At 34.2% G+C, this 26,486-nt stretch overlaps 3 protein-coding genes across 6 annotated transcripts; 1 reads left to right on the forward strand and 2 right to left on the reverse strand.

The window, feature by feature from the left end:
- Window positions 1-982: 982 nt before the first annotated feature.
- Window positions 983-4,067, reverse strand: LOC145590896 (uncharacterized). 2 transcript variants are annotated; one of them, XM_081647288.1, is made up of 10 exons: window positions 3,852-4,067; window positions 3,387-3,469; window positions 3,234-3,287; window positions 3,080-3,157; window positions 2,286-2,968; window positions 2,063-2,203; window positions 1,912-1,986; window positions 1,588-1,823; window positions 1,449-1,497; window positions 983-1,372 (listed from the first exon to the last, which is right to left on the reverse strand). In XM_081647288.1, exons 6-9 carry the CDS (start codon window positions 2,129-2,131, stop codon window positions 1,464-1,466), a joined length of 414 nt encoding a protein of 137 aa, XP_081503414.1. In that variant the 5' UTR covers window positions 2,132-2,203; window positions 2,286-2,968; window positions 3,080-3,157; window positions 3,234-3,287; window positions 3,387-3,469; window positions 3,852-4,067; the 3' UTR covers window positions 983-1,372; window positions 1,449-1,463. Both variants share the same exon structure in this region; 1 of them encodes a protein (XP_081503414.1).
- A 579-nt stretch (window positions 4,068-4,646) lies between these two features.
- On the forward strand, window positions 4,647-20,333 carry LOC145590897 (uncharacterized). Of its 2 annotated transcripts, none has more exons than XM_081647289.1 (11): window positions 4,647-4,754; window positions 4,848-5,066; window positions 6,801-6,896; window positions 12,267-12,355; window positions 12,451-12,582; window positions 14,267-14,387; window positions 15,892-15,982; window positions 16,067-16,176; window positions 16,453-16,604; window positions 17,349-17,445; window positions 19,858-20,333. In XM_081647289.1, the coding sequence occupies exons 1-11, from the start codon at window positions 4,674-4,676 to the stop codon at window positions 20,149-20,151; spliced, it is 1,482 nt and encodes a 493-aa protein (XP_081503415.1). In that variant the 5' UTR covers window positions 4,647-4,673; the 3' UTR covers window positions 20,152-20,333. The 2 variants fall into 2 exon arrangements, with proteins under 2 accessions (XP_081503415.1, XP_081503417.1); XM_081647291.1 differs by having other exon boundaries at window positions 12,454-12,582.
- A 792-nt stretch (window positions 20,334-21,125) lies between these two features.
- LOC145590898 (phosphoglycerate mutase-like protein 1) lies at window positions 21,126-26,343 on the reverse strand. Of its 2 annotated transcripts, XM_081647293.1 has the most exons (10): window positions 26,251-26,343; window positions 24,659-24,720; window positions 24,450-24,551; window positions 24,277-24,356; window positions 23,630-23,789; window positions 23,311-23,385; window positions 22,941-23,029; window positions 22,074-22,193; window positions 21,887-21,931; window positions 21,126-21,493 (listed from the first exon to the last, which is right to left on the reverse strand). In XM_081647293.1, exons 2-10 carry the CDS (start codon window positions 24,716-24,718, stop codon window positions 21,355-21,357), a joined length of 870 nt encoding a protein of 289 aa, XP_081503419.1. In that variant the 5' UTR covers window positions 24,719-24,720; window positions 26,251-26,343; the 3' UTR covers window positions 21,126-21,354. The 2 variants fall into 2 exon arrangements, with proteins under 2 accessions (XP_081503419.1, XP_081503418.1); XM_081647292.1 differs by lacking the exon at window positions 26,251-26,343 and having other exon boundaries at window positions 24,659-25,012.
- Window positions 26,344-26,486: the final 143 nt, after the last annotated feature.

Raw genomic sequence — 26,486 nt, forward strand, 5'->3', positions numbered from 1 at the left:
TGTTCATTATGTGTTGGTAATTTTGTTATTACTTATGAGTTGTTACGTGAAATATTTATTATGAGATGTTATGCATAATTATGAGTAAAATTGATGTATAAGCCTAATTATGAGTTTGATTTGATTTACAATATTAAGCCGTTAAAGCAAGCATTAAAATGTAAACTGTTTATTGGGTGGACTCGGATAAATGAAAATCCAATTGGTTAATATCATAAGATGTAACAGGAATGGATTATAAGGTTCATTCAAGGTATTAACTTGTTTAGCCCAGCCTAATTTAATAAGGGCTCCTTCTATTTTGGATTGTTATCCATTATTACTTTTCGACAGGTACATGTGCAATAAATAAGCCTCCTTCTGCATAGCCTATTATAACAAGCCCATTATAATAGGCCCATTATAACAGATTTCTGCGTAGCCTATTATGACAGGCCTATTATAATAGGCCCATTATAACAGATTTCTGAATAGCCCATTATATGTCTTCAAAGATAAAGTAATTGATTGTACATTTTTACAACATTTGTGCCATATAATCATATAAATGATGTCTTCAAAGATAACCCAATACACATACCCCATTATTCAACTAAAAAAGATAAAGTAATTGATTGTAATGCAAAGAATGTAAAAATTGTTACAATCTTTTATCAGCTCCAAAGCAGTGGTTGCACTTGAGATCATTACTAATGATCACATTTCTAGTATGTCTCCAAACGCTAAGCCATTAACGAAAACATTATGCATTTTGTAGAACAAATCAACAATGTTGCCAACCTGGATTAGAAATGGATAAGTGATCGACATAATAGTAAACAAACCCTCATCCAGACAACTTTTAATACGAACTTACACGCTTCTTCTGAATCACTTTCAAAGTTGGGTTCCATGAAGTAGAATGTACCACATATATGTCTTCCGCATGACCAGGTTTGACTAAAACACAAGAGTACACAACGCAGGAAAGGGCATCAGTGAATCACCTTGAACCTAATCAGATAAAGGATTCAGTTATACACAAGTACCAATATACCACACCATTTATATAGAGTTAAAAGGACGGTATATTGTTAAGTAAACGGTACCTCCGATACAATGGCCAAGTAAGCACAACATTGAGTATGTAAAAACCCTGCTATTGACCTTCTTGACAAAGATTCTGCACCAATACCACTTGAAAACAACAGAACTACCTCACCTTGGTTTGGTAACATTGTGTAAGATGTTATTGGTGCTCAAATCCATTTCTTCAAAATGTCAATGTATAACAGTACATCAAGAAAAGATTACAAACCACCGCTAGTGATGAACATAATAAGGGGCCCGTTCCCGAACCATATTCCATAGCCGCATGAATCAACCTCAAAACCTTTTGCAGAAATGAACAATAAAAAAGTTAGTCATCTTATGCTCAGTATCATTCAGGATATCATTCACTAACTAACCCTTGAAGTAACTGACTATAGCATGTACACAGCATCAACAGATATCCACCTACAAATATTACATTCATAATATGTTACATGAAGCAGCAACAAATATTGTCTTCACAAAATAAAAGGCAAATAATGTTACTTCAAATACCTCTTCAACATATCAATTTTGAACGATGACACTTCATAAGTGTTCATCACAGCCATATTCTCTTCACCGGGAGAAATGATTGGCTTTTCCCCTTTACAATCATCCGGGTAAATAGATCCAGCACTTGGAGTACTCAAATTCCGCACATTCATTCTCTTAGGACATTTAGTTTTTGAGGTGCTTTTTCGTGCTCCATTACTCCTATAACAAACACTAGCAGTGGCACTTATCTGAACCTGTTACATCCATACATAATTGAAAACTTGAAGATCTACACACTTGAACTAAAGAAATTGAAAATATAGTAGCTATTAAACCCCTTACCTTTTTTAACCCCTCTGGCCCATTTGTATCCCATGCTTCACTAGGATGCATTTCTCCATAAGCAAAATCCAAAGTCTACAATAACAAACCACAATCCATCCATCAATCTTGGTGTACCATAGAAATAAATACATATCGGACTTTTGCTTACCCCAAGCTTTCCAAAATCACCGGCATTTGGGAAACGATCTTCTATAATAGCCATACGTATCTCTTCCATCTTCTAGACCTCCAACCGCGGGAAAAAGCCCCACTTCACTGGATGTCTATCTAGCCGATCCAAATACATAACCTGTATCAAACAAGTTGTCATACAAATCTTTAGTCACGTGTTATACTAAAAAACCAAACCATACAACATATAAATCACATACCACAATATATATTAGGCAACCTGCACATCCACTAGCATAGCCACATGAGTAAAATCGACGTGCAAACATCGCAACACTATCCATGAGCTTATTCAAATTTAGGCTGCACCAGTCATATTCAGCAGCTTTTGCAGCACACGTTAATGACGGCACTAAGTCAGCAGCCAATCTAGATGATTGATTAGGACATAACAACATCTCCAGCACCAACAACAAGAAAACAGTCTTAAACTCTTCCGCCTGATCTTTCTCCCATTGTCCCTCAACCTGGGCAATCAAATCAGCATTAACTTGAATACCCTCGAATATGTACTCACGACCAGTTCTAGTAGACTTAGTTTTCCAGGTTTTACCATACCTATCCATAATACTTTTTACCCTTTCCAACATTTACTATCCAATGTTTGGTATGTGGGAACAGGAAGTCCCCCATTGGGAATACCAAGGACCCAATGCACCTGATTTTGAGAAAGCCTGAACACTCTACCATCTCTGCTAGTAAGAGTACAGTTGAAGGGATCTATATGAGTCATCAACCAATAAGCTAACTGTCTTGGGAGGTTAATTTCTCCAATTTTTAACAGAACATCAAAACCCATTTCACAAACCCACTGCTTTCGTTGCTCGTCTAACTTTTGGCATATTATACCAAACGACTCTACGCGACAACTTGTATTAGCTGGCTGTAAGAATGAACCATAACAACCAAAACGTATCAATGTAAATGTTACCATTACTGCAAACAAATCACTCCTTTTCAGTCGACCACTATAAATATGCAATTAAGGACTTACCCTACAAGTTGCGTTCACATGTCGTTGCAACACTTCACCTTTCCTTTTCACTCGACCACCAAGGGTTAAAGAATCATCCTACAAGATCAAGCCACTACATAAGCCCCATTACAATATTAAGTTGCAATTACCAAATACAAACTGTTTACATTACCTTGAATATCTCGGGAGAAAGCTTCTTCATGGTAGGTCCTGGTCCTATTCCATCCTAAATTGAACATTATGGAAAATTAATTACACATTTGCTAAACAAATTGTAGGGGGAACTTGACTACTCCATGTTTCAGGTTCTCTAGCATAACTGTACCTCATCATCATTTCGACTGTTGCACATTTTGCGCTTCCGGTTCCCTCCCTCCATTTATTCCACACAACAGTTGCCCCCGGTACCTGTTAGTTCAATTCAATTCATAATCACTAATCTAACTAACAATTTCAATTCAATTTGTTTCCATACCTGTTAGTTCAATTCAATTCATAATTACTAATCTAACTAATAATTACTAATCAATTACACAACAATACAATTTCAATTCAATTCACAATTATTCATCTAAGCCCTATTCATGCTCGATTCATGCCACACTTATGAAACTGACCCTAAACCAATTAACAAAACTTAATCAATGCAACCTATACGAAAGTTCATGGAGAATCACAATTATTCAACAAAAGCAATGCAAAACTGAACCAAAACCAATCCAAATTAGCAATTACGACGAAATTCGTACAACTACCTCATATGAACAATTCAGGCGAGAATCACACTTACCTTGTATAACCCTAGCTGTACATTGCTCGCAACCTACCAGCGCAACATTCAATTGGTTAATCCAACCAGTACCGCCGCAGTCACCCACTTCAAAAATTCATAATCGTTCCCTTAGATCGCCTCGAATTGCCGTGTAATCGATTATGAAACTCGAATTGAAAAGACACAAGTAAAAATGGTGTAATTGTCAACGGCACGGGTAAACAAATAACTACGTTTATTGGAACATTCACAAACCCCGTACAAGTTAACGAACATTAGTGCCCAATTACTCGCCTTTTTTATGTTGACGTTCGAAAGGATTCGAAATGTCGTTTACGCCCCCATATGACATATTAAGGAAATTTTGTCAAGAACTACCAATTAAAGTGCGTGTTTTGAAAACAACTACCTATTAAAAATTTCTTTTAAAAGAACTACCACAAAATTGTAAAAAGTTTAATCAGCACTATCACTCTAATAATTCCATCTAGAATATTCGGCATGTAGGTTCCACTTTTTACCTTTACCTCATAAAATCACCATCTAAGTTGACTAAATTACCCTTCATAAAGCTAAAAAGTGATAAAAAGTGAGACCCAAATGCCGAAAATTTTAGCCAAAGTTGTTAGAGTGGTAATGCTACTTAAAATTTTTACAACTTTGTGGTAGTTTTTAAAAAAAATAAAAAATTAATAGACAGTTGTTTTCAAAACTTATGCTTTAATTGGTAGTTGTTGACAAAATTTCCACGCGTTACAAGGCTTTTGTCAGCCAAATCCTTAGGCAACTAATAAAATTGGAGTGAACTGAGCCCAGAAACCAAAATTGATCAGAATAACAATGGTGAAAGCTGTAGTGGGAGAAGAAACCCGCCTTCAATTAGCGGAAGATCGTCTTGCTCAATCTGCAATTCATGCTCAGGTTTTCTTATCTCTCTCCTCAAAAATCCTCAATTTTAGGGCATCATCACATTATACTTCAAAGTATAATTTTAATTTAATTTTGATTTTGTAGGTAGGGTTAGTAATTGGCAAGCTTAATTCAAAATTAGATCGAGGTTTCATCTTTGATTTAGTATCAACACCCCCAAATGATGCGGGAGATCCTCCATGTTCAATCATTGATCCTCTCAAAGGGGCTGCCGACAAGAAGAAAGTTTCCAAGCCCAAATCTTCTGTTGATTCTTCGTCGCTTTCGATCGACAAGGAATGGGTCGCCGAGCACGCTCGTCAGGTTACTTGAACTTTGAATTATAGAATTATGTCCTTGGTTTGTGTATTCTGTTATAATTATTTGGTTTTTATTGGATGTTGAATTGCATTTTCTAGTGGAGAATATGTCATTTGTTGTGCGTTGTTTGGGAATTGCATTTGAGTTTGGTTTTAAGGGTGTGGAATGTTAATGGACTGCTAGAACTTTGTTGTTGGATTTTCGCGAATTTTGGGAGATGATGTAGGAGGTTGGTGTTACTAATAATGTGAAATTGCATGATATTCAAATTGTCTTTAGTTTGAGAATCCTCCGATAATTATCGGATGCCAACTACGGATTTTTCAACAAAGTAAGATTTATTCATTAATTGAAGAGTCATACAAAATTTACTAGAAAAATCAAGCCTAGCAAATACAAATTAAATTGGATCAATAATATTGTAATCGGGCAAAATCGTGATTCTTGTCGATGACATCAGACATTGATGAATACTATCTCATACCGTTGTTTGATATAGATTTCCATGCGGGGTCATTTAATTTATTATAATTTTGAAATAGAACATATTTTGACGAGATTTGTTGTAGGTGTAAAATTGACCTTTGTTGCGACACCGCATAAATCTTCATTAACAAAGAATTTTTCTTGCATAATTAAATACATATCTGTAACTTTAAGGACAGAGATAAAACCCAACATATAATGACCCAAAAATTGTATAACTTTGAAAATAAATATTGTATTACTTTGAAAATGGTAGTCTAGAATGTCATGAGTGGGAGATTCAAGAATGAAACTCTTACCTTAATTACTACCATGTAAAGACCCTAGTTCATGCTACAAGTCCCATTTAACTTATAAGTATTGAATTTATTTGATGGGATAAAAAAATAATGAAAATTAAAGATTACTTAATTAAATTTCCTTGGAAAAAAGTTGTTAATTTTTGTTTTCACAACGTACCCGTAACCATGTCCTAAAAATCAGACGGCCCCCTGTGTCTTGATTTTCAGGATTGACGTATGAGACATTAAGATCCATACCAATATTGGATCCCTCATATCCGAGTCTAGGTAAGAGGTTACATAGATTTTGTCCTTGTTGCGCTGCGTGGGTTTTATTTTTATTTTTGTTGGATTTGAGTTGCTTAAAGTTGGCATTGGATGGTAAGGGATGGAGGAGGAAGATTCTTGTCGATGACTGCGCGTAATAATCATTTTGGTTCATGTAGCCAACCCCACTTATGGCCGTTATGGGATTAAGGCTTTGGTTGATTAATTGATTGAGTTGCTTAAAGTTCTATCTACCACTTTATATGTAGAGGTTGGTAATTGGGGGCTCATGATGTGAAAGCCTCAAAAGGAAGTCATTTGGAGCAATTAGGAACCAATTCTGTGCAATAAGACCCTAAACCATGCACAGTACACTGGGCTAGACCTCTAAGTCCTGGGAGCTAGTTATTTATATAGGTTCTATCAGGGTTCACATTATGGGGATCCCAATTTTGTTGTATTTCTGGTTCTCCTCCTTTACTTTCATGTCTATTACTTATTTATGAATCAGACAAAAAAGTATGTATTAATATCTGATTTGGCTCTCTTTGAAAATATTGATGGAAGCTAAGCCTTATCGTTAGGATTCATTGTGCATCTATAAATTCGGATCCAAAACAGTTTTTCTTTAGCTATACTAGTAGTTTAAAATTCTCTCTGTCTCATCACCTGCATTCAAGGTTGTTAATTTTGTTGTTTGCAGGTTTCTCGGTTGCTGGTAGGTGGTGTTAAGGTTGTTGGTATATATGTATGGGTCGGTGAAACTTCCTTCAAGAATTCAACTTTAGTACTTTGCCAGGTAAATATATTGCTTCTACCTTACTCTTCGTGTTAATGCTGTATTCTTTGATGTTTGCAAAGGCATGGGTCTGTAGACTCTGTACAAACCTGATGCCTTTGGAAACTTCAAATTTTCACAAATAGAAACATATTTGTCGCTTGGCTTTGAATGCATGATTGAGGCCTAAGTTGTGAGTTTAATAATGTATTCCTACTGCAGGCTATAACACCACCTCATGACCAATTGAACATTATATATTTCTGAAACAATAGTGCTTCTACTCTTCATCTTGTGACCAACCATCCCATTGATGGGGATATTTAATTAGAGGTATACCATCTATTTTGGGATGTTGGTCATGTATACCATGTTAATGTTTTTACAGCAGGTGCGCGGAGCCGGAGCCCGGCATGTTAGCCCGCTGGGCCGAGTGTTCGCCCACTGATCAGTCTTCGCCTTGTAATAATGGTTATGGCTGAGCATAGGAAAAAAATGCTAAAGACATCTGTAAAGGTGTATATCGCTCCCCTGCCTCCAAATTATATTTTAGTCAATCAAGCTATGCATTAGGTATAGTTAAGACCAAAAATTATTTAAATTAAAAGACCAAGGGGACAATTCATATCCTTCAAATAGGCTTGGTGAGAAATTATACACCAAAATATCTTGTCACTCCTATCCTACCACAACATCAACAAATGACATAACATTGAAAATGCAACAAAAAATTGTCGCCTCATATTCTTACCAAAATTGAAGTTAGAAACTTGTATATGCATCGAGAATAGTCAAAGTATTTAACACCAATTGTGTACAAATAATGATGACATCTAAGAGGTTTTTCAGGCATAGAAAAGTTGTGTTGTGTTCACAATCACATTAGGATGACGGTATCAATGTCGTGGAATCAGCAGGTGTATTTTGTCATATTTAGTGTAAATTGATAAACTATAAAATTTTCCATTTTGTCAACGTATATTATGATGCATTTTGGAACTCAAGGTTCTTCCATTATTGGGATTCAATTGTGGATTGTTAAATGATTAACCTCAATGTTAATTCATGTGTCTGGAGATTTACATTAGTTTATTGTTTTTTTTAAAGTGAGCTTTCTGGAGGAATAAGTAACTGATGTTCAAAAAAGAAGAAAACGGAAATGAGAGTTACAAATGGGAAGTCATCACTAGAAAAACTGATTTCATACATCCAAAAGGAATTTAGTAAATGATCATCATGATTATATCACTAATAGTTTTATTACTATTTCTTTATTGAGACAGAAGGACTTACCAATGGAAGTCTTCAAACAACGCTTGTCCTTTCTCTTTTCTTAAATTTAACAAGAGAAAGTAGAAGTTCAATTCTTGTGTTTGTGTCATTACTGATGAGTGGAAGGACCACAACCAGCTTTTGTGTTTGCATTGATGCTGGCGAGTGATTGGTGGTGTGATGGTGGAGTGGAGAGAAAGAGTTTTTGAGGGAGGAGCTCTGCCTTGTAATTATGAAGAGATGGCCTGGGTTAGGGTGATGGGTTTGGGCTAGGAATTGTAAATTTTAAGGTATAACATAATATTTCAAATGCTTCATTTATTGGTTTTAATCATTATCGTAGGTTTTGACCAATCTTCAATCAATTAATCAAAGCCTTAATCCCATAATTGGGGTTGGCGACATGAACCAAATTGATTATTCCATGTAGTCATCGACAAAAATCTTCCTCTTCCATCCTTTACGATCCAATGCCTCATTCTCATGCAAATCCATATACTTCATATTCTTCCTAACTCCTTCCAGCCAAATCATTTTCGGTCTCCCTCTCCCTTGTTAACCCGTCCATGGTCCCACTCTTCCACTCGTCGTACCGGTGAACTCCCAGGTCTCCGTCTTACATGCCCAAACTAACGCAGACGAATTTCCTTTAGTTTGTCTGCAATGCTTGCCACATCTACTTTCTTGCGAATAACCTCATTTCTGATTTTATCTCTTAGAGTATTCCTGCACATCCACCTTAACATGCGCATTTCCGTAATCCTCAGGTTTTTAATGTGCTTCTTCTTAGAAGCCCAACATTTTGTACCATACCCCTCAACTGTAAGGGAATGCTTCGGTCACATAACACTCCCGTGACTGCTCTCAATTTAAGCCATCCCGACTTAATCCCGTGGGCCACGTCTTGACCAATGTCACCATTTTTCTTGAGAGTTGAGATACTCCAATATAATGGGGCCTAAATACATTAATGTTAGGGTTATGGTAGTGCTTGAGTATATAAGAGAAGCAGGCTAGCATTAGGATGTTTGGCAGAAATTGAGTGACATTCTGAATGTGAGATTATTAGCCTCAAGCTACCACCAAGAGTTATAGCCCAAAGTTACATTTATCCTGTAACCTTTTGCTAGCTTCATTTAAAAAAGACTCAAGCTTTCTTATTAATCTTACAATCAGATTACAATATTTGCAGCAGCAATACTAGTCTATAACAGTTACATCAAGAAAAAATCAACCACTACCATATTTCATTTTTTGATTCATACTCAAGTTGGACATGTTTATCTGACTTCTACTACCATAGGTTGGAAAAATGAATGGGTATAGTGGTGTTCTGGCTTTGATTTCAATTTGGTATAGTGTTGTTTTGTGACCAAGATACAGGACTAAACTCCAAAAGTGTATAGCATTTTCACTTTGGATACAGCTAGGCTTCAACATTCTCTACTAATCTTGATTTATCAATTATCACTTTATATGATATATTTTCTTATACCTCATTTTAGCGCCGATCTACTCAAATCTTCAGAATTTTGGGACACCGGAGAATTAGTTTTAGAATCCATACATTAATATGTATTGAATATTCTATATAGTCATTATTTAATCATCTCATCACTATTATATTTCTGATAATTGGGTATAACTTATCATTCCCAAACAACATAGATAATGAGTCAAATGGCAATAACTTAGTAATACAAACCACAATAATTAGAAAAAGATTTAGGCTAATAGCAATTGTTTGATCTAGTTTTTCCATGCTGTAGTATTTAGTCCAGACTAGATACTACATGTGTGACATTAGATTGGAATCCTTAAGTTTTCTCTAGAGGATAAGCTTTTTCACGTACTCTCCAGATCTTTTTAGCCATAGATATGTCGTCTGGTATGACAGTGACACGCTTAGCATGAATTGCACACAGCTTAGCTGCTTCAAAGAGATCAACAAGGTATTTCTCTGATGCTATGTGAAGAGTAGAGATAGCTTGGTCCTCTAACTGTGTGCCAACTTTTGTTGCTATTTCACATACAATTTTTGTGAAAGGATTTTTTCGAATAGCATCCCGAGACTTTTGGTTGTCATGAGGAACAACTTTGCGAGGCCGATTGCTATGGGGCATCATCATGCCATCTCGTGAAATAGACTTACCTGTAGTTTTCAATTGCTTTTTTTATAACCTTTAATGATGAATATCTGTGTGGAGTCTGCTTGGTACGAGCCATTGGAGTTTTCTTCTTTGTGAGATATGAAACGTTAATGGTTGAATTATTATCTGTCGCTCTCTCTTTCTTTGAGAACCTTTGTGATTATGAAGGGAGCTGTATCATTAAGGATTATTTATATAAAACCTAATTTACAAAATAGAAATTGGGACTTTTTGTGATTATAATAATTTCATAATCCATTATGATATGGATATTGTGGATTACTTTCTTTAGAATATTTACAAAAAGTGTATAAAATCAATAAAATCAATAAAACAAGGAAACAATATCGCAATGATATATGTAAATAATGAAAAAAATGATTACTTCCTCCATCACTCTTGTTTGACCATATTACTACGTTAGAAAAGAAATAATGTGGGGCTTTGTTAGTTTCATAATATCAACTTTTACAATTTTTATTCTTTTATTATTATTATTATTGATATTTAACATATAATCTGATTTGGGATGCATAATTTTATCCTTGTTGCAATTTTATTAGAACGGAGGAAGTATTTTTTCAATGAGAATGTAGTTAAATGAAAACATTCTTACATATATTAATGCAACTAGTGCCAATTGTTTACGCCAATTGTATATACCTTCCGTTCCAAAATAATTAACATAATTTTGACTTTTTTTTTACTATTCATGTATTAACTTTGACTATAATGTCTACTGATGGTCTAATGCATTAAAAACATTATTATGTTTTTTTTTGGAAGTATTAATGTGAAGTTTCATAATATTAACCTTTTCTTCTTCATGATTTAACTAATGTTTAAATAATATATTAGTGGTCAAACTCATGCATTGTTATGTGTGTCAAGTGTTGCCTATTCTTTAATGAAATAAAATTCATCTATCTATCCTTTAATTCTGCACAAGTAGAGTTCTATGTCATCCTTGTCACTTATGGGTATTATATTATTGCATTTTGATGTTTTTGATCAATACAATCTCTCCTTAGACTAGACCTCTCTTGGAAATGCTTTATTGCTCGTTTGATCACTCATTTATATGTGAAACTAAAATTAATTAATCAATTAGTAGTCATGTGACCAGACCTGTATTTTATAAGAGTAGTCAAAGATTAACAAATACATACAAAATTAAATCACATTAAACTCTACTTTTGCAAAACTATGATCTTTGTTGATGTGATCAAACCTACATATCCTTTTTCACACTCTTTCCCATATCGTTGTTTGCAAAACCTTCTATGCAGGGTCTGACAAGATCTGACATTGCATAAACTTTGAAAAAAGATAACTTAAACCCAAATATGGGTTAAGATACATTGAATAATGGAGATTTATTGTGACAATAATTATAGATCTTGCTAAAAATAAGAAAAGAAAAAGGGGCTTACTACCGCCGTAAAGGCTGGTGGCAGCCCCAAGATGAACAAGAAAGAACTGGTATGTGAGAGAAGAGAGAGAGAAGGTAGAAGGCTAGTAGATTGGCTGAACTATCTAAACAAATCTCATTTGAACATATTTTGTCTTCAAATTTTTTTACTTTATTTGAGGCTGTCTTATTTGTATGTGAAATTGTGAATTTGTCTTGAGGAAACTTATTTTGTTTGGAACAGAATAATGTATTTTGTGTGAACTTTTGTCTGAATATTTATGAACTTTATTGGTGTGAAATAAGTCAAAACAAGTTGATTTAAATGGGACCTTAGTACTTCTGCATATTTTGTTTAGATACTTTGTATCATTGTAATCTTTGGCCATATAATAGTATTCCCACCCTACATTCTTTCAGATTCTTTTTCTGGTGGCATTCTTTATGCACAAAGAAGTTAATGAGCTATGCATTTGAAAATTCTATGTGCCTAAGCTCCATATTTCTTTTGTGTGTAGTCAATGGAATGAATTGACTAGATATTTTTTTTTTATTCAGACTGTTACAGGAGTAGCAGATGCAGCTCCTTTATTGGAAAATGGTTCTGATGAAATGTTGCTTCTTCTTATATCTTATAGCCCTAGGAGGTAACTTTATTTTTTTCCTGCTGCCATTTTTTTTTTCTCCTTTAGATTGTTTTTGTCTGAAACTTTTAGGTTATGAGATTGACATATCACTCAAGCAGGTGGACGTGTCGAAATTGCTCAGTGTCCTCAAATATAACATCAAGTAGCCTTCGACCTTGTGATTTTAAATTGGGAAAAGTTCTAAATTCCCTCCAAACTTTTCGGTGCATCTACAATTTTTGTATGAGGTATATCTCTAGATGTTTTGTATAATTATTAGTTTGGCTCATGTTTGTTTGTGATTGTTGGATGTTTATTATTTTTCCCTTTATCCATCTTTTATTTTAAATTCATTGTACTAAGTATTCTGCTTTGCTTATCTCCTAATTAAACCAGGGTTTCCTTTTTACTGTTTTTTGTATACAAAAGTCAGTTCACTGACTTATAAAAAAAATCAGGATTGATAATTTTTTTTTTTTTTTTTCCCTAGCAATAGGTTGGGAGAATTTGATTTCTAATTAATTCATTCACTAAAGTCCTTTTTTTTTATCCGGAAAAAGGAATAGTAACTCTAATTTAGAACTTGTATCATAAGTAAAGAAAATAAAAAATTTAGCTAAGTTATTATGATTAGCAACAAAGAAATAGGTGGTGTAGAGAGAGAGGAAATATACCATCATATATAGCTAGGAAAACTTTTGAGTTATTGCATTAAAGACTTATCACTCAATTATTACCATAATTTCTATATGACATTAAATCACATTGCTATAAGAAGCCACACCAACGGTGGCTTGAGGTGAATAGATGTTTGTAGAGAACTAGAGATCAATTAGGGAAGGAGGCTGATAAGCTTTTGTCTTCTAATTCTAAAGCAAAGAGAATTGGCATCATATGGATTTGTGGTAAGTAAAATGGCTGAGATCTCTTATAATTATTAAAGGCCCACAAGGCCACTAATTACTAATTCTAAAAGGTTTATTATAAGTACAAATTCATTACTATGACCCCAACCATAACCCATTTTCCCATATCATTGCAACAATGGATTATTCTAGTAGAGTCTCAATTATGGGGTATGTTCCCAAAGTATTCACATGACCTATTTACGTGTGTAGTAGGTCATGTTGTCCACTTGGTACTGTATCGTTGGCTCTCCTACTCATTCTCTCTCTATTACCCCCCTACAATATTGTTAGCTTTCCCCTACTGCCACCAGCTAAAATTGCTTCTCCCCCATCGAATCATCTTTTTCATTGGTCATTGCAAAGAACCACCATGTCAAACAGCCGTACACAAGCTAAAATCATAGATGGGAATTTAGTCTGAGTTGTCTTATCATGACTCCTTTGAGTCTGGAGGTTGAATTTGACCACCCAGTTCAAAAAAACTCGAGTGTTTTCTTGTAATAATGATGGTCCCATAATGCCTTGATTCCAGACTTTAGGAACTTCTTGCAATTTAGGTATTGTTTGGCTGCCAAAAGAAAAAATAAAAAAAAAAAAATTGGGGAATTGAAAATTCATGTGAATTTTAATATAGGATTTATTTGGTTGACCATAAAAACTGAAAATGTAGGAAGTGTAAATTTATGGAATTTTCAATGCCCACAAAATACGAGAATTAATTACTAAGCCTCCCTTGATAACTTAACATTCCCATGATTTGCAAATGCTTTCATAACAAGTTAACAACCAAACAACTTTAGCCAATTCTTAGGAAATTTTATGTGGGATTTTAATTTTGATGAGATACAAATGCCTATGGCAATATAATTCTCATGTCAACCAAATAATACCATAATTTATCATTCTTATTGAAGACCATTCCTATAATTTATTTTGCAGAATTAACTTGTGGTTTTTCTCAAACTAATTATTTAGGCATTAGCATATACTTATGGTGTTTAAATTTTGTTATAATCATTATCAGATTGCCATTTACTCATGAAAATATGTCAAAAGCCAAATTGATGAATGATGTCTTACTTGATGGGATTTCAAATCATGTCAAGGAGCTAAAAGGAGCAAAAGCAATCGTTGATGGTGATTTGGTAAGGTTTCTACTAATAAAACTTCATCTCACTCTTCTCTGTTAATATTTATTACATCTTTCATGAAGGTTTTTATTCCTTCATTTCATTTTTCTTTGTTTTTTTGGTGCACAAGATAGGACGAAATATAAGTAGCAATTGCTATATGTTTTTTTTTTTACTGATTTTATTTACTACTTATATTTCACCTTTTTTTTTTTTTTTTTTTTTTAACAAAAGGCTTTGCACAAATTTCTAGGCAAAAAATCTTAATGCTTAATTAATAAATTGAAGGGCTTCTCATTAAGGATAAGAGAGAGATAGTGGGTATGATTAAATTACGACCCCACCACCACCACCATCCACCTTACCCACGGACTCATAACACCAACACCAAGATCTCGACATCCACCTCTTTCCCACACCATAACTACCTAAATCCCTCGCCAATCCCATCTCAACCCCGTAAACACCATCCGAACCACTCATAACTAAATCAACCCTCCCCGGAACCTCACCCCACCATCTTGAAATCGCTGTACCCATCCCAAAATGCCCACTCCACCCTCTCCAAAAGCCACAAAATGATTAATATTTCTAATTATCAACTATTTGTTTTTTTTTTTATTTTTTTATTTTTTATTTTTTATTTTTTATTTTTTACAGAACGATGGTATTTATGAATTATACATTAAGACAATTCAAACAAATCATTATTATGTTTTATAATAACTATAAATCACAAAAACTAGTCTAATAAAAGTTTGTGAATGGAGTTAAGAGTCAAAAGATGTCGACTAATAACAATTGTAGGAAATATACTGTTTTTTCTAAAACAAACCACATACACGCCCATATAATACACTACTAGAACTATATTTATTTCATTTTCCAAAAAAAAAAAACTGTTAATAAAAATTCAACCATATTATGATATATTTTTTTATTTCATACTCAATTGTACTGGATTCACCATGCGTAGCGTTCCGCATATCTGTTTCATACCACGTATCGAACCCTTTCCCATGTAATCTTGTTTAATAGTATGATGGTTTTTGCAATACTCCTTTTATATACTCTGTCTGTTTTCTTTTTGTTCTACCCAATTTGCTTTATTTTATTTTTGGCTTACCCTTTTGCTATATTACCCCTTCATCCCCACAATAATTACACTGTCATTCCCTCTCTCTTAATTTATTCACCTTTTTCTTATACAAACCCACCTTTTTACATTCTCTTACTTTATCCTGCCTCATCTTACACACCCTCACATTCTTCAATAGTTTTTTAAAACTGCAAATTACTAGTAATTGAGTAGAATATAAAAATAACAAAGGAAGTACACATGTATGTCCCTAGATTGAGTTTTATCTTTGGCATGCATACAGAAACCTTATTATTATGTTGGAGCATTGAAGTCTGTGTTGTCTATGATTATGGGCCTTATGGCATTACCTTTTCGTATCCTTATGTATACATTATGACATATATATTTTGGAGCTTCTCATCATGCTATCTTTGATAGGTTGATGTAATCACAGATGGGTCATGTGCATCTGGTGGTGTGCATGAAGTTGAAATTCTTTTTCCTTTTATGAAAGACACATCATCAGAAGGTGCTGATATAATTCTCAATCTTGCAATTACTGTTAATTTTGCATAAATTCTGAATATGTTGTTTTTTGTGGTTGTGTGTGAAGCCAGCAGCCAAAATAATGTTGTTGGTATCCTCGTTTTTTCGGGAACAGTGTGCTCATATTCATATCTGAACTCAAAAGAACCTATTTCACAAGCAGTGGCTGATATTAAGGTATTTTCAAATAGGATGTACTTTGGAATTTTGTTATTGTGTATAATTTTCTTGTCTCAATATCTTGAATTATCAGGGACATTTTGTTCCGTATACTTATGATACTAGTAGAATCTGATATGGCAAAGGCATGGCTTTAATGATGTATACTATTATGAGAATCAATAAGCAAGAACTATATCATCACTATCCTGTAGTAGGTTTTAGATTCTTTTGTCCTGTTTCTGGCTCTCTTCTTACCATTTTCAATTCTACACGAATATTTGTTTGATGTAGGAAGATATCATCATGAGCTTGAGAACCAGATTGGATATGATTACTGACGAGGCTGATAGGGAAACTGCTACTGCTTCTGAAAATGGTTCTGAAACATATATAAAGACATCCAAAATGGAATCTATCAACCAGATCATCCAGCAGCCCTTGAGGTAATTCTTGACATAGCAGTTTTTCCATTGTGGGTGAGTTAGATAGGAAAAAAATAAAAATAAAAATCTAATCTATTCTGATTGAGCATCAAAGTGCATAAAACTTCCTCTCTTTTAGATAGATTTTAACATTTTTGCTTTCACGTTTGCCAATGAACAATAATTTCAACCGTTAATATCTTTAATCACGCATTAGTTAAAATTATAAATATTACATGTAATAAAGTAGACATTGAGACAGATCTAACGAAATCTCATACGACTATGTTTTTCTGTAAGTATAAATCACAAAATGCAGTTCTGGAGTATGTGACTAGTGTGTGCTGTAGAAATGTTGCAAGTACAAAAGAAATGAGGAAGTAGTTAATACCACTTGGTTTGTCATAAATATCATAATTGCTTTTTTTGTTGATTGCCTTCTACAATTCTAATGCCCCACTTTATATCCCCTCCCTCCTATCCCCTAAAAAATAAACCCTTAGTATCTGTAGTAACAGATCTACATGCTTTATTTTTCACTCTATTGTCACTGTTCCCTTTTAAAAATATTTTTATTGATCTTTTCAAAGCAATCTGCAATTAGCATAATGTAAGGCTTGTGTGTGCTTAGACCTGGTTATTGCATTATCTATGTTGAATCGACAGAAGTTTGATGGAATGTGTTACTTGGAGTGGAGTCATGTTTGACATGCCCATCCTTTTATCTTTATTTTGTATAAAATAATTTTTTACGTATGGATGCAGAAAGCAATGCATGCTGACATTTCCGCGGAGAGTATTCATACCTTGGCTGGCGGGCACTTTTGTTTGTGATTATCTTTTGCCAGCTGAAAGCTTTGAGGTTTGTGGTTTATGTTTCATATGCCAAATATCCTGTTACTTTTTCTTTTCTTTTCTTATGTTTTTTTGCTGGAAAATAGAATTGGAAGAGGGTAATCATGCATACTATTCTGAAATATATAATTGGTGTATCAGTGGTGTGCGTGGCATAACTTGTTGAAAATTGCTTGTTAAATGTTATTGTAAATCCTGGCAGAAAAGCTGAGGCAAACCATTGTTAGAAGGAACTGAACTTGTCTCCTGTTAAAATTTCGGGATATTCTCATTGGAAATCCTAAATTTGTCTGTTATATTGGGTAAACAGAAAAAAAAGTAAAACACAAATGGCCCCGTGTTATTATATACTTATTAACCTGTGACCTTAATTATAAAAACTCGTTGAAAAAACTGTTACGTAAATAAAAATTGATGAAAATCATTAAACATTAAGGGAAGTTTGCTTATGGGATTTTAGGAAATAGGAAAGGTAATCCTATTCTGTTTTCTTTTTATGGTGTTTAGCTGGTTTATTTCATCTTAGCATTCCTCAAAATATTAAAAAACTTCAGTCACTTGTCCACCATAACTCCTACTCCATTGTGACAGAGTGACATGTCTTTCAGTGCCACCACGCTACTGAAATTTCCCAACCATCGACATCATTATGACACAAACATCACCCAGCCCGGTGCTATTAGGCTTTCCCGCCGCCATCTTTTCTCTGGCCCATTAACTCAATTGCCATTGACCACTAACATCTACCATACATGGTAGTATGGTACCACCCACAAAAAGTGACCACCTCAAAACCTGCCCACCCTGCCACAGCCATTAACGACCCTCCCTAACAATGCTTACTCCACCACCTAACAGGTGTGCTAGAAAAGGAAGTTCTTGAGGAAAAAAAAAAAAAAAGGAAAGAAAGAAAGGTGTGAGAAATTGTCCAATTCACCAAGAAAATTACAAAATAATTACTCCTTTGCTTGATAAATAGAGATCTGCCTCAATTTTATTTTTTAATTTTTTTATTTCCATTATGAGAACTGTCGAAGGCCAGATCTTAGCTGACAATCGTCAGTGATGGAAGTAGTGTGTGTGTACTAACACTGTTCAGATGACAGAATAAAAAGAAAAGGAAAACTAGTGCACTAAAGGATCATAATGCTTATGGTCTTCTTTCTTCTTCTCCTTCCCTGTAATCTTCCCACCTTGTTACTTAACCTAATCCTTCTCGGCATTCTCCCCTCCATGTCCTCTTCCTTAATCTTATCCTCCCTACTTTTCAATGATTTATCACACGCACCTGCATCACAGCAAGTCTGCAACATATTCTTTCCAATTTCATTGTTTTAATTTTGAAAATGGTAAAAGGTTTCTGCTAAGGGCATATCTGGTTTCCATTGACTTAATAAAGAGAGTAAAAGTTATTTGGGAAAGTTTACTAGGAATTATTTGAAGGACATTGTTTCACATCCTTGAAGTTTCGCAATGTTCCTCAGATAAAAATCTCCCTCTGATATCTTTCAAGCCTCTTGCATGACAACAAACACATCCTCACTGGCTATACCACCGCAATCTCCACCACTTTCCTGCAAACCAACTTAAGGACCACATTAAATCTAATTCACCACCTGGCAAACCACCATATAAAGCCACTGAAAATTTACCCTGGGGGGAGGGGAGGGAATAGACTACTCCCTTATGATGTTATTCTCATTCTAATAGGAAAAATTCGCATGATTAATCTCAACTATCAGCGGTGTTCCCATATTAATCCAAACGTTGGGTTATCTTAGAATAACCTCAACTATGAAGGGTAAGCTAGCTAGAGAAGAAGTTGAAAATTGTTTAGTTAAAAGCTTATGGAAGTTGAATAGCTGTCTTAATTTGGGAAGCTATATTCACTTGTTGGAGTCAACAAGTTTGCTAATATAGACAGTTGAAAGTTCATTGGAAGTTTAGCTTAAAAAAAAAAAAAAGACCTGATTGAAGTGTTTGCTTAATAGAATTGAACATGATAAGTTAGCTGGATTTGAGTTTGAAGTGGAAAATTAGCTGCTTGTGACGCTTGCCAATTTGAGCCCAAGGGTTTACTTAGAAAAAATTGACCTTGTGTTAAAGATGCATGACTTGTCATTTAACTGTGGAATGTTATTGGAAAAGAAAGCGGTGAATACTTTTATACTACCTGCACTTTTATGCTCTTCTGTAATTTCGTTAAACTTGTGTACTTGTCTCTCAAAAGTGTAGAAAGTGTGTGAGTACCCTGTTATATAAGCTAGTTTTATTTTTAACTTGTGCAGTTAGCTCCCAAATTAAGTTTATAATCACTTTCTTATTTTTTTTTTCCCTTTCTCTTTATCAAAAGTAAAAACTATGCACATGTTTTGCACCATTTTCGTATCTTGATGTTTAGATAAACTATTGTTTACAGGCCCTTAGTGATCACTTTGTTGAGTTGTTGTCGATGGAAGCTCCTGAAGACGCCTCAACATTCTTACAACCAGAGAATGAACTGCCAAATTTGACTGCCAAACCATTCTGGAATGTAGTGGCCCCCTCTTATCAAATATCAGGTACTGCTCATATTATAAGCCAAAGCAAGAACCCTATGAAGGGTGATCCCAAAAAATCAATCGCCAAAAATGTTAATGCCTTGTTTGCTGGTTTCATTCTGCTCATTGCGATTATGCTGGGTTCAGTATTCTATGCAAGGAGTTCTAATTGAAGATATGTGTTTACCAGTAGTGATAAGTTGTTTTGTAGAAGACCATCGGTTGGTTTAATTGTAGTTTTCTTTTTACTTAACATCGTCCAATATAGTGACCCTGCAAATTTAATTAACTTACAGCAAATAGAGAAAAACAACTTAGTTATGTATATTGGTTTATGATGGGATTTGTTTGAAGATTTCTACAATGATTGTTCTAGTTCACTGTCGCGAATCACCCTTTTTTGGATATCAGGTCATGACTGACTATGTGCACTTTTACACCTTGTTTGGATAGAAGGAAAAGAAAGGAAGAGAAAAAGAGGGGGACAAACTCTATTGTTTGGGTAAAGGATTGGGGAAAAGAAGGGAAAGGAGAGGGAGGGATTCATTTTCCCTCTCTCTTTAATAAGCATAATCCCTCCAAATTTGGAGAGATTTGGAGGGGAAATGGAGCTCACCTCCCCCTCCCTTTCTTCTCTCTTCCCTTCCTCTTTTATCCCTCCCCTTCCTTGTTTCCTATCCAAACAAAGCGTTGTTCAGGTTTTGTTATTCCATTTTGTTGATGTTACTTTCTTCTGGAACGTTTTTGTTGCAACATTCTGTAAGATGTTGCAGAGGGAGTATCAATGTATCACTTAACGGTGTGTTTGGATAAAGAAAGGGGAAGGAAAAGAAGGGGAGGGAGGAGAAGAGGACGGGAGGGAAGAATGGTAAGTTATCCAAATGAAAGATACCTTATCTCTCCATTTCCCTTCCTTTCCCTCCATTTTCTTCAATCCAAACTCACCGTTGAGGATTTAACGTAGCATTACAAGATCAAGTTGACATTAGCACGCATCACTTGTATGGCTAAAAAAAAAAGAATCTTCGGATTCATTAAGTTGAACAAGTATGACATTTGTGAAATCCTATGTATTCACATAAGATAATATATTACTTGTACATGTTGAAATTGTAAAAAAAAACAAACACAAAACAAAACGAAAAACTCTAGCAATTAAGAATACATATATTGCACAAGATATAAGAAAATACACGGTTTTTTGAGGTTTATTTTATAATTTTACATATATATATGTATTGCTAATTCTATACGAACCAAATCATATCATGCGAGGATAAATAATTCTAATTCTATATGAAGTAGAACCCAATCACTATCATTTACTTCGTATATATAAATCAATGAAACAGTACCAATGACAATTCTTTTTCTGCTCAGTTACCACCATTTTGTTGATGCTGATTGTTATTGGATTCTCTTTTTGCATTCGCTACGTTGCTGAGTAAGTCCAGTGCAAAAGGAATCCTTCCAGTTCCAGAATGAGTTGTTTGTGCAGCATCTACTCCAGTCAAACTGCAGATGAACATATTATGCAATTACAAACATTGGACGGTGATAATTGTTTAAAGATTCTTCTTAAAGGGTTAAGGTGAATCACACTAACTAAAACTGTACTCGAGTTTGATCAAGCTAATCAAACTCTGAAATGCAGGTTTAGCTCCTTCCTCAGTTTATGAAATTCATGTTTTAAATGTTAATATTTAGAGATAACTGTAAAACAAAATAGCTAATTTACATAATATTGTATATTCTATAATTTATATAATGCTCCTAAACTATTCGACCAATTTTTGTTCTGTTAAAGTCTCAAGTTAACCTCGAACTCAAATCAAGCTCAATCAAGCCTAACTCGAGTGTAGGGAAAGCTCATTATGATCCCTAGTTAAGATAATGGAGCATTCTCACCTTTTGTCCACCATCACTACCGATCGCAGTTCAGAGTTTGCAAAGCTGCACATGCACAAATTTTGGGTGCCAAAATCAGTAAAGAACAAATAAAGTAAATAACCTAATCCCAGAGTTGTCTAAACTATGACTAGTGAAAGTTTGCTAGTACTTGAAGCTCTTTACTACAGGAAGACGCAGCACTTACAATTTGCAAATCTCATTCTTTGTTGATGGGTGGCAATCGTACACAAACTTGCGCAGTGTTTGAAATAAAAATGCACTGTGAGTAACAATCGCAATCTCCTTCTCTTCCCTAGTCCACAACCTGCAGGAAACATTGTGGATTCAGAGCCAACTTATACAAGTTATATACTCCAACAAAAAAAAACAAAGTACATCCTTTGGGATTACATCAGTCAAACTTGTGGGCAAAATCAGGTTAAAGCAGAGAAAGAAATAGCATATAGCGCATTGATTATGAAAAAGTAGAGCACTAATTCTACATAGTTGTAAGTTCCTCAAAATCATGATAAGACGAAATTTACTCCATTTATCTGGAATCAGTTGTCTCATTGTCCAAAACGGCCATAATTAAAAATAGACAATAGTTTACTAATATCCTTTCCTCATCACTTAATTTCAATGGTGGTATGTTGAAATCTAATCATAAACCATTATTATATTAGAGAAGGTGACAACTTTTTATGGGCGTATGAAAATAGCATATGAGATTATTCTATTCAGGACGTCGACATAACAAATGTCTCTTCCATTTTAGTTTTGGAAGGTAAGATATTTCCCTCCACCACCCCAATAACCCAATCTAGAAATAGGCTTATTAAATTGCTGGAAACCAAGGCAAAAGACAGGGCATGAGCCTAGCTTACCAAGAGAGCTACCCCAGATTCTCTCGGATCAGGCTTGATCAGCCAAGACAAGCTGGAGAAATATCATATAAATAATTAAATTCTGAAGTGGGATTGTGGTTCCTTTGCAAATTTCTAATAATCATAAGAAGTACTGATTGCTTCGACAGTGAATTGGTTAAAGATTTAGCTTAGTGGTTTCATACCATTTCATGAACTTCATTCCTCGAGCTGAAACCTCCTCATCTGACTCCCGGACATCTGCTTTCCATAAGATGTCTTCGTCACTTTCTATCTGAATACATAGGAAAACTGAAGTTAAACATCCATATTCTCTCCAGCTGTTAAATTTAAAGAGCATAAACTCCACATATATGGTTTATACTTCATATGTGTATAAACTCCACATATAAGGTTTATACTTCATATATGTGTATCTTTTCATTATAGAGATGTATCGCCTTTTTAATGTATGTACAGGCCTGCGTACTGTAGATTGTACTGGAAAGATGATAATGTGAGCAACTAGGAACAATAGAGTTAACAAAAAGTCAGAAAGAAAGCTAGTGTGCTTACCAAGGAAAAATCAATTGCCGGAAATAGACTCTTATACTCACTAATGCTTCCTCTCTTATCACACGTATTCACTCCCTGTATCAAAGCTTCACAAAAGTCAGATGCATTGTGGTACAAGTTAAACAATAGACATACAGGCTCATACAAATTCACTTTCATCACATACCCTCGATCTGTGAAGCATTATCAAGAAAGATAAGTATGTGTTTCTAGCTAGTAACTAGATTTATGGTTCAGAGATATCATTAGATGGACTTTTCCCAACAGAAGTGAAACAATCCATCATCATACTGTCCAGTAGATCAAAGAAGGGACTTACCAGGCGTTCTCGACAAAGCTCATGAGCCAAAAAGGGCGGGCAGTTAAGACTTGATACTGTAGCATGGTCATTTTTCCCATTTTCCAACATTAAAGGGGATGCACCATTCCCATTCTTATGATTATCCCCACCAAAGACTATGGCTGCAGTTTGCATTGTCCTACAAACACAATTAAGCATCAGAATAATTAGAAAACAGAACACCTAGCATCTACAGGACAGCAAGAGGAAGAAAAACATATCAATGACGAGAGAATCATCCCATCACTCGTAACTTTTTCAACTAACAAAGAGAAAAGAAAAACACTTGTGAACTCCAGAAATGGTTGAAAGTGGAAAATTTACAAAGACTTTAGATGTAAAGATACTCCATACAAGAGAACATAAACATCACAGTAGATTGAATATTAGGGAATAAAAATATAGTATACGGAGGGATATAGTGTAATTCTAAACAATGATACTTCCTTAATTACTGATAATTAACCTATGAAATATTAGGGACATTATCTACCACTCCAAACAACACAGATTATGGTTAGCTTGGTATCTTAGATCAACAATACATTGCTTTACATGTGCAACGATAGTGACCATCAACAGCTTGAACTTTCAGAAAAGATCTATGTGAAAAACCAGATAGATACCTTAACATAGGAGAGGTGATGACTAGCTCGATTCTCTCCAGTAGCCCACAAGCATGAACATGTTTTCGGAGATTCTCAACCTATGACAGAACAATATCCCAACTTAACTCCAAATACTGTCCCATAGATAATATACTAGTTTTAAAGAATCAAGACACAAAACACAAAAATACCTGTTCCCATCCAAGTGATGAGAGGCGAGGATCAAGTAGTTCCGGAGATGTTTTGTACTTCTCTGCACCTGCAACATTGTGAATTCCTTCTGCATGCCTAACCTATAGTAACATGATAAAAACCTTTTATATACAAGTACATTTAAAAAAGTGGTACAACAAAATGATAGAGATCGAAACCACTGCAAGTTAAGCTTATAGAGACAAACCAGATGGAGAATTTTACATCGGTGCAATGGGTACAAACTCGAGCTAGGCACAGTCTCCATATCTAAGAACAAGAAATTAAGAAATTCAAGTCGAGATTAACAATAATACTGACTACGATCAGGTACAATGCAACAAACAACTATATATAGGCAACAACTTGAAGTTCCTCGAAAATGGACAGAATATAGACAATTCCAAGTCATATTCACTGCATACATTTTTTTTAAATAATGTGACATCAGAAACAGTGAGATTAACAGCAGCTAACTGTATTGTAGTTGCAATTGTTTTAGACCCTAATTAATATTTATATATTTCTATGTGGAGGAAAAACCATTGGAATTTTTTTTTAAATTCAAATCCAATTCTGCCTGAATGAAAATACTTTAGAGGAAAGAGTCCAATCAAACACGATCAGAGTTCATTGCAGTATCCTGTCGTGCCACGAAATGGGCTACCATATTCCCGGCTCTTTTCACATGATTATAGTATAACATATTAAGACTAAAATTATTCTGATAACACAAAGAATATCCTAATTAGATCGTGTTTAAGACCCCAATCAATTTTTTAATTGAAATGCTGAACAAAGTCAAATTCCCAATCAGGAAGTAAAGTACTTCCGTAATTCCGTAGATCTCAAAACTACATCGACTTGCATAAAAAATACAACTAATTAAGATCATGAAGTAACTTCTGTTGCATTGTAACCTGTAAAATAATAATTTAAACACATCCGATAAAATTTAATATTCCTTTCGCCCCCAATTTACTTGTACCATAACCATTTTTTCGAGATTTATTTATACAAATACAAAAATAAGAGATAAAAAAATGGGTAGATGAATGTGGGACCTCAATTTAGAAGAAAAAGTAGAGAAATCGTTCTTTTAAAAAATGGGAAAAGTAAATTGAGATGGAGTAGCAAAACGGAATGGAAGGTAGTACTTCCTCAGATTCTTTTTACTTGCTAACACTTTCATTTCATGTTTGTCAATACATTATTTCAATCACTAATATACTTACGCAGCATTTATCATGAACTAAAAATTGTAAAAAAAAAAATTGATAGTATGATTAGATGTCTTTTTAGCTCTAAATCATTAAAACTAATCAAAGTAAAGTACGTGAATTATAATATAATCCGATAGCAAATGAATTATACCAAAAGTTATTAAAATGATATAGAAATTTGAAGACCAATTAGGCAAAAAAAAAAAAAAAATCAAGAGATCTTAAACTAAAAAAAAAAAAAATTAAAATCAGGCATATAATTCGTTACTGCAATTGTGAAGTAATTAACTGCAATCAAATATAAATATCCAACTCTAAAACACATTAGCTACTCAATTGTGGAAGTATATCATCAAAAAAATCCATTGATCAGTTAATTTTAAGTTTCAGTTGAAAATTAAACAATTGAAATTATAAGCAAGTATATATATGCAGCAAAATTTTCAAAGAAGACTATAAAACATGTTCATCAAATAATAGAGGAAACAACGGTAGCAATAACAAATTTCAAAAAAAAAAAAAAAAAAAAAAAAAAAAGGAAAAAGAGATGAGAAAAAAATAGAAGATTGCCACTTACCAAGTTACCAGAAGAGGGAGAGAAGAGAGGCAAAGACAAAGGGAAGATGAAATGGCGGGGGCTACTTAAATAATGTTTAATTTAATTTAAAGGTCAGAATTGACGTTTTTTTTTTTTTTTTTTTTGGAAGTTTCTTCTTTAGAACCACACTGTTTAAACTACGGCTAAACGTTACTGAAATATGTACATTAATATGATTCATGTGGTTTGAATAAACGGATAATAAATTGATTTAA

The sequence above is a fragment of the Chenopodium album genome, chromosome 18 (assembly GCF_948465745.1).
Source record: "Chenopodium album chromosome 18, dcCheAlbu1.1, whole genome shotgun sequence".
NCBI classification, from domain to species: domain Eukaryota; kingdom Viridiplantae; phylum Streptophyta; class Magnoliopsida; order Caryophyllales; family Amaranthaceae; genus Chenopodium; species Chenopodium album.